The sequence below is a fragment of the Anoplopoma fimbria genome, chromosome 2, assembly GCF_027596085.1.
Source record: "Anoplopoma fimbria isolate UVic2021 breed Golden Eagle Sablefish chromosome 2, Afim_UVic_2022, whole genome shotgun sequence".
In the NCBI taxonomy this organism is placed as follows: domain Eukaryota; kingdom Metazoa; phylum Chordata; class Actinopteri; order Perciformes; family Anoplopomatidae; genus Anoplopoma; species Anoplopoma fimbria.
Window position 1 is genome coordinate 20,808,834 of NC_072450.1, and position 17,016 is coordinate 20,825,849.

Sequence of the window (17,016 nt, forward strand, 5' to 3'; positions counted from 1 at the left end):
GTGCACATTCTTTTTGGAAACGTCTGTTTATACATTTTCAATGTTCGGGGAAAATATATTTTGCTTGACAACTAGTGAGAGTTGAAATATCCCAGTAGGCCTAGGCCTTCTTTTTAATGAGTTTGACTCTCTGTTTATTGAACAGGCTTAAGTTCTCTTGTGGGTAATACTATGTGTACTACTCCATGTATATATAATTGTGAATTCATATTTAAAACAAGAAGACACAAAGAAGTCATTGATGGGATTGGACGATTATAAGACCATAAGGACGATTATAAGACCATTACTATTGTATAATTACACGAAAAATGTTTTGTATATGAAACTTCGTATGTCATAATGAGGAATTGCTTGTAAAAAATAAATTCTTCATAAACATATGTGTATGGTGTTTTTAAGTGAGCTCACATTTCACCACAGCTATAAAGAGCACTGGTGACTATGTGGTTAATGCAATGCATCCAAGTATGCAAAGCAGCTGTGCATGCAGTTGTTTCCCCCTGCATTGAATGGTGTAGTTTTAATTGAATGCCATGCAATAATATCTTGTTTTTGTGGAGTTATTGCAGTTTCATTATAATTTTTCAGAACAAGCAGTTTTCAGCAGCCTGTCCGTACACTACAGTGATGCTTATGAAATGCTTATCATTGTCACTCATCAAACCTCCCCTTGAACAGAAAAAAAGGAACTTTACTTTAAATGTTCACCACAATTCAAAACCATAAAATAAAAAAAATAAAACAGCTCTAAAAACATCAAAGAAAATTCAATAATATGTAAAAAGATACAAAAACACTGTAATACTAAGGATTAATTTGCTAAAATGTAATGTGCAGTGTGTAAATATATAGAAATACTACAGCACCTGGTGTCCCAAGGGCCAACAGCTCCCCTCAATGGTGAAGTTGTAATTGATGCCCAGAACACATAGTTGAGAAGAAGAAAAGAGATATAATATAAAAGAAAACAATACAATACAATGCAATATAACTTAACCAGTGCTGGGTTATCCCTCTTATTATGGCAGGATTAGATAAATTCTGAGTGTGTTAGGAAACACATTAACAGAAGTACGGGGTCACAAAAAGGACTCCATGATGAACCAACTTAAGCAACAGATGTGACTCTCAGTTCTAATTCTGAATACAGCACTAATCATTGCTGTGGTCAACTTAAACCACTTCTCACAATTTGATCACTTGTCCAGCACGATCCGTAGGTTCAGTTGCTACAGAGTTTTTCAGATTAAGATCTCAAATCATTTTTATTTTTTTCAAATTGAGGCTGCAACACTAAAAGGCTTGTGAGAATATGGAGATCCTCTTGTTCCCCTTGTCTTGTTAATTTGAGTGTTTATAGTACAATTACATATCTATGTTTATAGTAGATTTATATACTGTAGGTATACAGTAGTATAGTATGGTATTTTTAAGTAAGATATAGAATAGTAGAACATTTTATGGTATACTAAACAACAGTAAAACATTATATAAGATAGTACGGTACAGAACAGTACAGTGCAATAAAACAAAGTATTATGTATAGTATAACAAAAATTTGTGTAGTATAGAAAATTACAGTACAGGAAAACATAATAATTGATTATCAGCAATAATAATTTCTAGCTGTGTCACTTTTCTTGAACCTGGACTCTGCAACTGTGGGAAGATTCCTTAAAGGGGTACACCCTCATCTCTGCCAACAGATTAAACAAACCTATAGATCTCGTACTCTCAAACATCTTCTCGTATTCATTCTTAGATTTACAGGGTGACTTGGTGCAGTACAGATGTGGGGAGACTCTTTGTGGATTCAAGGCTCTAAATTTAACCGCTGACATACATCCCTCCCCCTCCCTCCCAAGCCCTATCATTCAGCCGAGGTGTTGGAGGAAAGGATGGTTGAAATATAGCCCGGGGTCAGACATAAGTGGGGGTGGGCTAGGGGATGGGTTGCTGCTGGGATGGGATGGGGGGGTTGTTCCGTTAGACATTGTGTTGGGCCTACCAAAGACATGACAGGGGAGGTGGGATGGTGCATGGAAGTAGAAGGGGGGGGGGGGGTGTTTGGCAGCAGCACTACTATTAAAGGCACAGGGTCGAGATAGACGGCAGATTGTTTAGGAACAGTGAGTTACACTGTGGAGGAGAGAAGATCATTCAGGATGCCAGAGCCAGTCAAAAAAGCAGGTAATTAGGCTTATTCAGCTACTTTTGAAAGTTTTGTTATAATGTTTCCTTAACAACTGAACAGGGGAATAACTTACAGTGCATTGTTTAATATTAGCTTAATCCTGTTGTCAGACCAAATGTCTAAAAAATTCTTCAATACATATGACTTGCTGTAAAATAACTGACTTTATCAACATGCTGCAACTGATTATGTAGTTGTATGTTTTACTTCCTTTGTGCAATATTCTCCTGAAACACAAACTTCTTCTAAGGAACTATGTGATATTACAATTTGTGGGCCACACCCCTCTTAAGCAACTGTAAACCACTACCAAACTCAAGAGCACTTGAGACCTGCACATTGTTTCCATGATAACCAATGATATAATGTTTGACCGGAATATTGCAATTATTACATTTTACAAATAGAAAATTGAAGTTTATATCAAGCTGTTTAATTGTATTTCCACAATGTTCTTTAAGGCACTATTTGTGCCATTTTGTGCCATGAACCAGTATATATTCTATATTTGTGTAAAAGTAGTATATCACTTGAATTTACAGGTTTATCGATAGACAAATCTGTACAATCTGTAAAATAGAGAAATTACTTTTTTGACTCCACACATGGACACTGAAGTAACAGATAATATATTAATTATGAGTAGCAAATAATATATTTCATAATAGATGTGTTTATATATAACTTTAAAACACTCTACTATACAAATAAGGGATGATGCTATAAAAGTACTATAACTATGATGTGTATTGAGACAAAAATGAAATAGAGTAGTTGGTATAATGTCCTGCAGATAGTAGTGAATGTAATAACTATACAGTATATCAGGTCAGATAACTGTCTATACTCCCAACAGATAATTCCATGGCTTAATTAAGTAGTTTACAAATGTTAATGTAGCCAGTAGCTAAAATCCCAACATACTACGTGCAATTATCCATGCTTAGTTCAAAGTGTTTGCTAGTGACGTGATAGTTACTCTAAGCCCTTTTTGGACGTGTCAGGAACTCAGTTACACGTCTTGTGATCCAGGTGGAAACGTGTGTTGTGAAATCAACACTGTCACATCTCTGTCATATCACTGCATTCACAAAATACACAACTGAGCCAAAAATGTCCAACAAGATTCCTACTTGACAAATGAGTTTCCACAGTTTTTTTCCCCTGTCTCTTGGGAATGGATTGTTGTTTGTGGAGTGACGACATATCACATATCAGATGACACATTGCAGCCCAAATGGCCAGCTTGTGTGTGCTAAGACTTTTAGTGCCGTGGATTTGTTCAGGACAATAACAGTTAGGATCATCTTGCTCCTGTGACATTATTATCAATCATTATCAACAATCTGAAATAAACAGGATTATTTTAGTGTTTTGAGCTAAGAGTTTTGAAATATTGCAATAAACATGGTTGATTGGTCAACTTTAAAGTAAAAAATATGTTTATTTAAACAACGATGTGACGTTGTGAAAGGGGTAACTCATAATGATGAACTTAGAGATAGCTGTCCGTCACACAACTTTACAGTTTTGGTTCACTTTCACCTTTCTCATAGCATCGTTTTCAGTGGAAAAAAGATCGGACCTAAAAGAGAGTTAATGTTGGACTTCATCAGTTGGACACAAACGTGACTCCAAGTTAATGATAATGTTGCTCTTTAATTAATTGGCTGTGAAAAAAGTTAACTGTTTGTTGACAAGTTCACCATATCAACTTAAAAAGTGACGATATGTCAATGTTCTGTTCACAACTTCTGCTGCCCCCAAATGGCCAACGAATCAGTTATTGCAGGTTTGAGACAAATTTTAATTTAAGGTGCATTCATGTGTGCATTATACAAAAAAAATGGGGAGCTACTTGTGTAAACAGTGATCCATAGCACGAGTAGTGGTAAAATACTTTTAAAACAAGCAACTAACTTCCCCAATCCACTGATAAAATAATTATATTCAGATAAAATAAACCTGAGTAGATAATAAAATAAAGAAAAAGAAAAAAAAATGATTTCATGAAAGAAAGTTGAAAACAGCAGTAAATCATAAACCGGTCTGACTTTGTTTTACTTTTGCAGGTATAAGTGCCAACTAACCTAAACGTCATCCATAAATTGGTAATACATTGTTAACCTTGCTAGGTATAAACATAAAAAAGAGTAACTTTTGATAATAAATGAATAAGAGCTTAGTTAGAGCTCTGTACAAACATATCTTGTATTTAGACATAGAAAGAGACTTGAATCAACAGACTTCAGATATTATGATCACTTAATGGCTACGATAAACTTTACCAACACATACTTTCATGTTATTAAATATATTTTTTCTAAACAAACTTTTTGAAAGTATACCTGCTCAATATTTCTGAACTGTAATTTACTACTTTATTTTATATTAACTGAAATTAGGAGAGTCATTTTACTTTAAATGTGATGAGAGTGTGTGAAGGGTAACACGGGCAGCAAGACTGATTGATGGCGTGGCAAGAGATGACTGGCTGCAGACAGACTGAGGGCACACCGTTCATTCTGTGCCCCCAGAGTCACAGAAATAGAGTCAGCTAATCCCTCGACTATGATACCTGCACCCCTGTTGCAGCTGAAGTCTGCCAGCCTCATTTATTAGTCCAGTACATATGTATCCTATATATAAACGCATAAGGTCATCTTGCAACACGTGTTTTTTTTGTTCAGGACTTTGGATATGGATCTGAATGAAGCCTACATACATTTCATGATTCCAAACACCTGGCGTTACTGCTAGACACATGTCTGCTCTCATGTCAGTAACTATTTTTAGGTCCTTTTTAAAGATGGCAAGTGTTCGAGAATGACGTTGCTATGCATGTTTAAAAACTTTCCAAAAGATAAAATGAACTCCCTGCACAGCAGGAAAGGCAACAGCTGGTGTTTTACACAATGAGTGTAATACTTACTATAAATAGGCTGACTGTAGACACAATGTATTGATTTATTTCCCCCTATTTAATATCACAACCCATGCCTGTTGATGTTTATGATGAGTGTAGATAGTTTTGTTATTGTGTGCTGATGTTCAATTAGTTATAGACATTCCAAATGTTTCATTGCTGGGTTCAGTTCAGTTCCACTCAATGCCACAATAAAAAACAAGCTAACGTCTTAATTGAATGTTATTTAATGAAAGTAAATGGACGTGGCTAACATTTTCTGTGCTGGAATATAACTAAGTACATTTTCTGACGTACTATACTTAAGAACAACATTCAATAGGTGAGTGATCTTAACTTTATTTTATGCTAATTTGTTCTTCTACTACACTTTTTATTACACTATGGGAAAATGTTGTACTTTTTTAGTTTTTTTCTGACAGCTGTAGTTACTTTGCAGCTCGATACTTTATATACAAAACACATAATCAGTTTATATTGTATAATTACTTGATTAAACTACCATAATAAACATTACTTAAAGTTCCACACTGGCCATTAAAATGTTGCTTATTCATCAGGAATAATAATATAATATACACAGTAAGAAAAATCTGCATGATGAGTACTTTTGCTCTTCATACTTAAAGTACATCTAGCTGCTACACTTTTGTACTTTTTGTACTACTTTACATTTTTTTATATTGTGATATTTTACTTTAGTGAAAGATGAGAATGTATAACACAATAACAATGTGAATGTGCTCCTGAGGTCACATTACAAACACAAGGTCACTCTACCATGTCACCACTACTGAGTTGGCATTCGATTTAATGTCTGTTCTTTTTAACTGCTTTCCCTTGCTCGATATTTACATTTACTCTTTCATGACTCCCCACATTCACTGTTCTCCTGTTAGTGCAGAAACTATAAAGCGAATACCAAGACTGCACAAATAAGACTTATTTATGAAGCCAGATGTTGGTGCTTTGAGAGGCTACGTGTGGACGGGGAAAGGACACATGTATTGGTTTTCAGCTAGCCCCACCCAGTGTGCTGCAGACTGTACAACACTGTTCTTTTTCAGCACATGAACAGCTCCGCTCATATCATTAGCCTTCTTCTTTATCTTTTGCTAAAATATAAATGCGCCCCCTCCATCTCTCTCTCTCTCTCTCTCTCTCTCATGATCTCTCTCTGTTTCTCTGCAATTTGATATAGTAATTGTGTTGTTCTTTTTTCAGGTGTGATGTTTGTTTTTTAATGGATGGAAACTTCCAAGATTGTAGCTTTAAATAACAAAAACATCATAATCAGTATTTTGGGTCTTTAATTTTAATGACAAATCTTTCAAGGTGCAAATAATATAAACACTGTTACTTGTTATTTTTCTTTTTTTTATGTAACAAAATCATGTTCATTGTTCACTCAACAATTATAGTATGTGTGTTTTCTCCTCAAATGATTTGATTACACCCTTAAAGCAGATATGTTAAAACAAAGTCACACTTTAAAAGGCTTACTATTCATTTTGAACCCACCTGCCCTCTTCAGTTTCAGCGTTTGCCAAGAAACCAAAGTCTCAGGAGGGAGACGAGGGGTCCTCTGTGGTCTTTGAAGCAGAGACCGAGAAGCCTGATGCTAAAGTAAAATGGCAGTGCAACTCAAAGGACATCGCCAGTGGCGACAAATATTTGATCTCAGCCAACGGAAACAAGCACTCCCTCGCTATAAAAGCTATTACCAAGGAAGATTCCAATGTCTATGCAGTGATCGCTGGAGGGTCAAAGGTCAAGTTTGACCTGAAGGTCGTATCAAAGCCAGGTGGGAAACTTTGATGCTGCAGCTGTGCGTTTGAGGTCTCTGCTTGTTAACCTACAGGACGCGTTGTCACAGAGCACAAAGCAAAATACAGCACTCAATGCAGAAAAGCACTGAGGCAGTAAATACTTGATGCACTGCATGCACTTAATGTTTCTGCACATGAACTCACATTCTGCACACTGACAGCTGCTCAGCGACAAGTCTCTGGAACATCTTTATATGGTCTATCATTAAGAAGTATTTGCTCTTAAAGGAATAGTTCGACATTTTGGGTTATATTGTTTTAAGCTTTATTGCAGAGAGTTAGATAAGAATACCACTCAAATACTAAAGATGACTGTCGTCACGCTCTGAGTTTGGAGAAGCAGACAGGAATACAAACGGAACACTTAAAAGCCTTTCTTTTAAGTGGCTAAAAAACATTTTGCAGCTTCCCCTTCCATAGCAGTACAAACACAGGAGCAAAGCTATGTACTGTGTGCCTCTTCAAACTGGGGATGTGCCGACTGTCTACGATATGTAAAACACTGACTATGGATAAGTACCTATTACAACCCCACTTCAAAAGAGCCAAACTATCCCGCTTAACGTAAGGGTGAAGCCAGCTGGCAGACAGTTAGCTAACTTAGCATAAAGACAGAAAGCAGAAGAAAACAGCTAGCTCTGTCCTAAGGTAGCAAAATCCACATACAAGCACTCTAAAGTTCTCTTAATAACACGTTATATCTCAAATTGTTAAAATAAGAAACACTTTTTGGGGCTTTACAAACGAGATACAACATGTTTAATGCACTTTAGAGGTGTAAAAAAATGTCCAACTATTCCTCTTAACATCTGAAAATTTGCATTCACTGGCTTAATCACAATCATTGTGTCCAGCACTTTATCACATCTACAGAGCCCTGTTCTGCATGCTGCAAAGACTGTGCGCTAAGTGTGTCAAACATCAACGTCTGCGCCATTAGTCTGTCATTGTGACCCGCTGAGGTCGTTTGTTTGGATTTGATAAGGTGGAAACAAATCTTGAGGAAAGGCAGCAGACTAATGGCCCAGTGTGCTACAAGAGACGTCCCACAGGTGTCCGTGGCCCACATCATAGCCACCCTCTCTCTGTCTGCACGGAGACCTTGACCCTCACACCAGCACATTATTTCCTCATGAGTAACCACCACTTGACTGGTGCTCAGGATAGGCATGAGAGGCAGCTGATAATGCATGGAAAAATCATTCAGCCATTCACAGATGATAAGACATAAGAAATATGTGGGTGATAGATGTTCACCAGAGATTCTTTTCACGTGTTATAACAGAGTTTAAAAGTATCAAATATAGTTTACTGTACACATATAACTGATTATTTGGCTTGGTACACAAAATATTGACATGTTAAGTTCTTCTCAAAGATTAACTGAAAATAAAGAGAAAAAAGAATAGAAGTTGACAGATTGGTTATTTTTCTTTTTTGGAGCTGACTACTTGTTGATGGGGGTGCAGTGTACGGATCCAATATTTTTCATTGTACCTCTTATTTGTGACTTGTCATCTCTGTGGTCACACAGAAGCTCCAGTTGAGGCCCCTGCTGATGCACCCGCAGAAACTGTTGTCAAACCAGAACAGGCTCCTGCTCCGCCTGCAGCAGCACCCACTGAGGACCAGACCGCTGCCCCAGCACATGATGCTCCTCCAGCTGAGGGTGAGTTATTCAGCCACTTTCCTCTGTTCAGTCACTGATGTACACCATACTGCTCATCATGATATCATCATCATCGACTTAAGCTTTTCCTGGAAATGTCAAACATGACAAACACATTGCAATCTTTTTAATATGACAAATAAATGTTCATTACAGGACATGTTTACTTTGGCATTGGCCAAAGGCATTGGGCTTAGCTGCCATCATGTCTCATATTCTAATTGAATACTTTTATTCAAGTGTAACACACCCAGTATTTCTACCTTAAATGATATTGGAAAATAATGCAATTTAAAATAGAAGGTTTTGTAGCCGTAATTCCATGCAACACATTTGTGAATTAAACATTGTTTGGTTTTGATCCCTCAACTTCATGTTGTGGTATTCTGCTCTGACCTTGTTGTTCTTTATTCAGAGGGACAGCCACCGGACACTAGACAGGACCTGACCGGACTGTTCACAGAGAAACCCCAGAGTGGGGAGGTCACTGTAGGTGAGTGGCTTCAAATACAGGACTATATGGAAAATAATACAAAGCATTTTTGTCACATTTAGTTGAATAAACTCTCTTAACAAAGTTTAAATAGAGTGTTTACACTTTTATTATTACATTGTTTCAGTTCAAACACTGAGCCAAGTAAGGTATTGTGAAAGGAAAATTGGTCGAAAGAAATAAAAGTGCTATACATGTTAATGGTGCTCCCAAATTGTTGATAATTAAAAAAATAAAAATTGCCAAATTATTTGTACGTCCTAGATCCAAGTGAGAGAATATATGGGTTTTTATATAAATTGGATATAAGAATCTGAAGGATAATGTGCTAAACCACATGGTCAATTCATCTTTTGTGCAGGTGAAAACATTACGTTCGTGGCTAAAGTGAATGCTGAGTCGTTGCTGAAGAAACCCACCATCAAATGGTTCAAAGGGAAGTGGATGGACCTCGCCAGCAAGTCTGGAAAACACCTGCAGCTTAAGGAGACGTATGACCGCAGCAGTAAGGTACTGTGGGCTTATGCTGCAGGCTCTAAAACAAGAACTTAGACATCGTATTTTGAGATCTTGAGACACATAATATATGTCCTATTTTATTACTTTGTCTAAAGAGCACATGAACAACTGCCCGTGATAGGTATGCGGTCAATACAATTGGTTAAAAACTGCAATATGTAAAGTTTTTCTTTGAGGCAACAGAGGTGTTTTGCAAGTATTGCCCTTCTCACCCTCAGTTTTGAAAGCTCTTGCCTCAGTCACTCATCCTCATAACATGATGAACCGCACGCACGCTACCTCAGATGTTACATTATAGGGAGACAGGAAGACATGTTACCCCTACAAATTTTTTCAGAACAATGCAGCAAAATACATTTTTACAAGGAAAGTAAGCAGGGAAAATCACTGGCATGCTCCATAAAGATCCCAAATCTGAAACTCACTAACAGTGTTTTACACATTATTTATACAACAAGGTTTTTAATCAAAGATGTTAGCCTCACTCCTATCGTGTAATCCATCTCTCCTGATGATGTGGTTGCAGGTCTATACGTTTGAGATGCAAATCATCGAGGCCAAGCCAAACTTTGCAGGAGCTTACAGATGTGAGGTTGCATCCAGGGACAAGTTTGACAGCTGCAATTTTGACTTGGCCGTACATGGTGAGTGGGCCGGTTGTTAGTTTGTTTGTGGCACTCATTAGTACTGTTTCTAATCCCATCATTTCAGTCACTAACATGATTCTCTTATATTTCAGAGGCTTGTGCTGCTGAGGGTTTCGACATAAGAGCAGCTTTTAGGCGAACGTAAGTTTTATAAGTTTTAAAAATTCTTGGTCACATTGAAATCGATTATATGCTGAATGATTAATAGTGTCACACAGCTACTTTCTTGTCCTTACAGGTCTTAAGCAAACCGTTGTACCTTAGATACTGAAATACTTGAACAGTTACAAACAAAACTCACTTTTAACTAATCATTTTATAGTACAAGTGTTAATTTATGCCATCAGTTAAATGATATACCTAAAATATCTGCTATTCTGTCTCATATTATTTTTTGTTTTGAGGATTCAAACAGTTTTCTTATGGTAAAAAGCTTTGTATAACCAGCTCTGATGAGGAATCTATGACTATATATGAAGAATCAAAATTTGACTTTATTCTGGCGATCTCAAATTGATACATTATCCATATTCTGCTATTTACTACTGTAAGAGATTAGTACAATTGCCAGACTTCAGTTCAGTGTACCTCGGTGGAATATTTTGTGTAACAAGTAACTGTGAAAATACTAACCTAACTATTAGGAACGACGCCGGTAGGAAGAGAAGTGGAGCACAATCAAGGTAGTAAAGGGGGTTTGTTGCAACAATGGTGGCTCGTATTCAAAACGCTGAGGATTCTGATTGTTAAAGCACAGAAAAAACAGGACCAGGATCAGAGACTCTGTACCTCTCCTGTGGCCTGTTTTATCTCTGAATCAAGTTAAACAGAACCAGTGTTGTGGATGGAGCAGCCTCCAATCTGCTGAATTTTGAGAGATGGACCACAGAACGATGACCAGAGAGAGCTGAGAGGACTCAAATTTAAATCTGCGATGTAGTGGCTAACTTTAGTAGCTATCATTGCGTTAACCTTTGACCCAGGCAGATCTTGATTCATTGAGATTTGGTTATCAAAATCATCGAGTAACAAGCACTCGTCGCAACCATCAGTTCTCTCTGATCTTCTCCTGGGCCTCGATCAAAACAGCTGAACCAGCTGCACAAACAGCTCCCCGGCAGAGTGAGCTTTGACGGTGGTTTGATCGCACTGAAAGGGCAGGATGTGCTAAGACACTCAGGCTTTTCAGCAAATGAGCTCTTACACAGGGTTGTCACATGGAGGAAGTGCAGCTATGGTGTGTTGTTACTTCACCACATAAACCAGAGACTCAGCTTCTAATCCTGCTGTCGGATCAGAGACAGGAGACAAGCACACAGTCAAATCTATGCCCTTGTCTTTATCTTTCATCCCACTGATTAGAGTCGAGCAGATCCAATGGACACCATTGTTTTCTTTAACCTTGAGTGTTTTGTATCGTTCTTGGGTGGATGGCTGCTGCTGCTCATGGCTTAAGGGAATTATTGGACATTTTGGGAAATATGAATCACCTTGCTAATATTTTCTTCCTGAGAGTTAGATGAGAAAAATTTTGATTATTGTCAAATGTGTGTTAAATTTAAAGCTTGAGCCAGGAGGTGATTAACATAACGTAGCAGAACTGGAGGCAGGGGTGAACAACTAGCTAGTTAATGGTAACCCACAGTGGTAATGATTGAAAATGTGTATTGCACATAACCACAACATCCCCTTCCATCATTCCGCTTTTTATCTCTTCCCCTTGTTATTTGCCTGCTGTAAAACTCTCCTATAAGGATGCAATTGCAAATAAAATGAGCTTAATGTCCAACTGAAATCACATTTAGTCCCCCTTAGGATTCCAAGTTTAATAGTATTACAGAATGAAGGTTACTGCTTTATGAAAATACTGTTTAACATGAAGCAGTTTGATTGGCCTGTATATAAATACATTCTAGCACCTGTAGAAAGAGAACTAACAGCTCTTAAAACAGCCATGTTACAAACAAATCAATGTTAAAAAGTGGGTGCCATAATGAAATCAAAACATGAAAAATATAAATGTAATTATTTTCTTCTCAATGGGAGACATTCTTACAAAGCAGACATGCATGATGTAGCATGCAATTTAACTACAGTTGGAGGCCAGTACTCTAAAACTCACTAATTAACCCATTGTATCTCAATTGTTTAAACAAAATTCTAAAACAAAGAATGAAATGTCTTTTTAAAGGAGTTCGCTATATGACGTTACTAGCTAGGCTGTTGTTACAGTAAGTAACTCCCTGTAAAACCAGAACATTTTTGGATGGATTAGACAAATTAGTTATAGTGTCTGTGTTAATTAGAGTCCTGGTGGCAGATATTTGAACTTTAGTTAGATCCAAGCTGACTGTTTCACCCTCTTCCAGTCTTTATGTGAATCGAATAGACTCTCAGCTCTGGTTCTATAGTTAACACACAAACATAAGAGTGGAATAAAAAAAAAAAGTCTATTTCCCAAAGTGCCAAATGTTGTTCCTTTAAACATGGCAACACCTGCCTCTCCAGCAAAACATCTGCCTGTACACGCATTTATTTTATCAATCAATGCACTGATTCACTTTTCAGAATATTTTCTTTGTACAGTATCATTCCGTATCTCTTTTACATAAAGGTGCATGAGCTAACAGGACATCATTTATAATTGTATCAAAATCTAGAAATGTTGATTTGTTTTATACTGTGCTGTTGATGTTTTGCTGCTGGTGGCTGATTTTTTTGCAGTAGTACGGATGGAAAGGAAGACTCAGGAGAGCTGGACTTTAGTACCTTATTAAAAAAGAGGTAAGCATTTACAAAAGAGTGACAGCAATTTGCAGACTTTCAGAATAAGGTAACATTATTTACTCAGCTTTTTATAATCTATTTCTGTCTCAATATTTCTGGATCGTCCTGCATCTTCAGAGAGTAAGCTATTTCTGCATTTGCAAAAAAAGCTGGAATGATAACCTGATAATAAACCTGCATGCGAAAACGCCCGAGGACAATGAAAAGTTAGGGTGACTTGATGTTTCCATTATCTCAGGAATTTAACTTGAAGAAATAGCGTTTCTGCAGTTTGCAAAAACTTCTTGAAATAATTTTAATTATCTGCCAGTTAAAATACAATTAAATACACATGCAGCAATTTAAGCCTTGGTTTTTTTGCCATATGAATATCTAGTCACCCTATCTGATCTAACTTTTATTATCACACTCATCCCATTCTAGATTAATCTAATATTGCACTCTTCTTCTTTTCCTTTCTTAATCATACTTTATTAACTCACACAAAAACACGTTGCACCAATCAGGAATAGTGTTTCTGCTTTTCTTCTTTGTTGCTGATGTCTTTCTCAGAGATTATGAGCACTCTTTTTCTCACACTTTGCAGCATTCACTCAGAAAAACAAGTCACCTTCCCAACACGTCAAAAATATCCAGGCACTCACTGTCCTTTGCGCACCAAAAAATTGGACAACCTGTCAAACCCCAAACACAGAATTATGTTAGTTAGCCCTTATTTATTCAGGCATGCTTACCTGCAGTTTAACAACTCGTATAATATTGAATTACTGTTTAATTTCTAATATGCTGATAGTGTAACTGTTGATATGCTGTGTTTTAACCTGTCTGGTTTGTTTTGCCTCTTGGGTGCTTCCTTTGAATGAGCAGCAGTTTCTTAAAATCCTCAAATCGGTAAGAAACTGCTGCATATCGTAAGAAAAAGGTTGTTGTGCATGCATTCATCTGTCATGATTCAGTTAGAGATAATTTGCTCATGCAAAGGTCCAGAACATCATAATAATGTCTTAACTAGGGCTATGATTTAGTCCCATATATATTGAAGTAGCCTATATGTTTCAACGTCTGTCGGTAGTCAACAACTGACTATCAATTTGATTAAAGAAAGTTCAATTCTCAACAATATTTATTGTGATCTTTCAAATTGAACTGGATGAATTATAAAAAAAATACATACTCTAATTAAAAAATAAAAGTTCTTCCATCGTTTCAAGTAAAATAAGGGCTTCATTTAAAAATAAAATACTTAACAAAAAGCTTTTGAAAAACGTGACTCTTAAACAAAGTACTTAGGAATGAATTTAACTGAATTGTCCATGCCCTGCAGCTTTAAATTCAGTTCATTCAGGTGTGAAGTGATGGCAACTAATATAGCCATAATATAATATAAAGAAGAAATAACATAATAGAGATTTTTCTGGGAAGGGACTATCTCTGTGGTGATTAAAACCACTTGTTTAAGCCATATTCCCCTCTCCGTTAACATCAGTGTTTGGCAGTGCAGGAATGTATTAGGATTCTGGTCCAACTGGGCTCTTAGATTGTATGTTTTCTGTGCCTTCATTTCGGATTTGAGTCCATCCATTCTTGGTTAAAGGCTCTGGTCTCTCTCTCTCCACATTTCTCTTTTTGGAGAACGCCATGTGAAATAACTTCTCTGACTTACTCCGGTCTTACTCCCGTCTGAATATATATCACCCAAGCAGCGACGCTTGTCGGAATACACATATTTGATTGGCTGAGTAGCATCACGTGATATGATGTACAACGCATGCTATTGGTCGGTGTGTTTCCTGCACCGCTGAACGAGTGCACTGAAGGCTGGAAAGGCTGCAACGGTTAAAATAGAAGTGCACCGTCAAAATATAATAATTCTCAATTATCTATCGGTTGTAGGTACAGGTGCGGACCTGGACCGTGGTCCACCTATTAGTGACCCCTGGATAAGCCAATATGTTTTACTGTTAGTTAACCATATTGGTAATATTTGTTATCTAGGTCCAACAAGGTGCTCACAATAGTTGTTAACAGCATTTTACTCATTTGTTTAATCAGAATAAAAGCCAGAAACTTGCAGCAAGCCAAATATGACCAACAAATAAGCAACAAGAACATATTTACACAAAGATGCACACACAGCTTGAACATTTGGAAGTTAAGAGGCTGCAGGCACAGGGCTGCTCACAAAGGCTGTCAGCTGATTGGCTAAGCCTTTTTTTTGGCAATGCAAGAATTTATCATTTTTAAATAAAAAACCTTTATATCTTTATAGCAGGTGGTATAGCCTACTTGATAATATTAATAATATATATTCATAAACTCTGTGTTTTTAACATCATCCTCTGTTTGGTGAACGTGCATTAGAGCCGTGCAGGTGAGCGCAGAGCCGGACAAGGACATCTGGAACATCCTCAGCCACGCTCCTTCTTCAGAATATGAGAAGATTGCTTTTCAGCACGGCATCACCGACCTGAGAGGCATGCTCAAGAGGCTGAAGAAGATGAAGAAAGAAGAGAAGAAAAGTGCAGGTTTGTGCAGAGGTCTCAGGATCTACTTAATTATTATTCACCAAATGAACCCAAATGTTAAGATAGGACCTAATTATCACTTTGTAATTGTATGTTTACCTTCTATGAAACTTAGCTTTCCTCAAAAAGTTGGACCCAGCTTACCAAGTGGCAAAGGGACATAAAATAAAACTGGCCATTGAGGTCGCCAATGCAGATGCTGAGGTGAAATGGCTGAAGAACGGACAAGAAATTCAACCATCTGGAAGGTTAGAATTTAGAGAGGACATGTAAACTAATCCACTCAACTCCATAAAACATCATGACGCATTCAACAAATACAGTAGCTCCTAACTTATGTTGGTGAACCTTTTTTTAATTCAATTCTTTCTGTCTCTCCTTTGCTTTTATCAATATATGGATGAACTCCTCCTTCATTACATCCATAGCAAGTAAGTGTCAGAGGGCAATAAAACATGTTTGAACATGATGCATAAGAGCTCTTTTGCCAATATGTTTGCCATTTCATCAACTTCATGTTTTCAAGTTATAGCTCTGAAACAAAGTATTTACAATGTGTAAAAGTCTTCCTTGTCTTTATAAAGGTACATCTTTGAGAGTGTTGGCAACATGCGCTACCTCACAATCAACCACTGCTCCTTGGCGGATGATGCCGCATATTGCTGCGTGGTGGGAGAGGAGAAATGCACCACTGAACTCTTTGTTAAAGGTATTTAAGGTTTAGAGGAAATTTACGACATAATTAATCCAGAAAATGTTTGAAATTCGCAGTTCAACCTCTCACTCTTCTGTGTTTCCTGCAGAGCCTCCCATTGTGATTGTTAAGAATCTGGATGATCAGATGGTCATGAAGGGCGAGAGGGTGGAGTTAGAGTGCGAAGTCTCAGAGGAAGGAGCCAATGTTAAATGGTTAGATATTGTTCTTTACACACACACAAATCAGCTGTCTTTTTGTGAGTCACATTTTCATGCTATGGAATCATAAATCCTAAAGGTAAACCTGTTGCTGCTGACAAGCAGCACATGGTATTTGAGCTTGTCATGTCCACAGACAAAGCAGACATGGTCTCTGTGACAGACTTCAAGCTGTAAATTATCACCTCAATGAAATCAGCATTTTAGTACTTTGTTTCCCATGTGATCTTTATCTGGAGAAAGTTTCTGCAGATACTTACCGGCTTTTATTTGAGTTCTAAATGTATAAAAGTAATTGAAATCATAACAAGGGTAAAGGGAAACATGATTATTTGTGAAACTGGCGAAAATATAACTTTGCAAAAGGTAAGAAGTGGCATGATATAAAATTGACAAAAATGTATGTACAGTTTCAGTGATAAATGTGATGTACAAGCCTTTATAAAGTACTTCTCAAGTGTGTCAAATTGTGTTTTTAGTCTGTGCATATATGGGCAAGAGATGAGATG

At 37.1% G+C, this 17,016-nt stretch overlaps 1 protein-coding gene across 1 annotated transcript in view; it reads left to right on the forward strand.

Annotated features, from left to right (window-relative positions):
- Positions 1-2,168: 2,168 nt before the first annotated feature.
- The window catches only part of mybpc3 (myosin binding protein C3), a 30,430-nt gene continuing 15,582 nt past the window's right edge, over positions 2,169-17,016 (forward strand). The window contains exons 1-14 of the mRNA XM_054617356.1: positions 2,169-2,193; positions 6,658-6,927; positions 8,487-8,621; positions 9,037-9,114; positions 9,476-9,624; positions 10,160-10,277; positions 10,373-10,421; positions 13,005-13,064; positions 13,932-13,958; positions 15,429-15,592; positions 15,708-15,840; positions 16,021-16,023; positions 16,177-16,301; positions 16,396-16,501. Of these exons, the coding sequence (XP_054473331.1) occupies positions 2,169-2,193; positions 6,658-6,927; positions 8,487-8,621; positions 9,037-9,114; positions 9,476-9,624; positions 10,160-10,277; positions 10,373-10,421; positions 13,005-13,064; positions 13,932-13,958; positions 15,429-15,592; positions 15,708-15,840; positions 16,021-16,023; positions 16,177-16,301; positions 16,396-16,501 (1,442 nt within the window). The remainder of the gene's footprint in view (positions 2,194-6,657; positions 6,928-8,486; positions 8,622-9,036; positions 9,115-9,475; positions 9,625-10,159; positions 10,278-10,372; positions 10,422-13,004; positions 13,065-13,931; positions 13,959-15,428; positions 15,593-15,707; positions 15,841-16,020; positions 16,024-16,176; positions 16,302-16,395; positions 16,502-17,016) is intronic.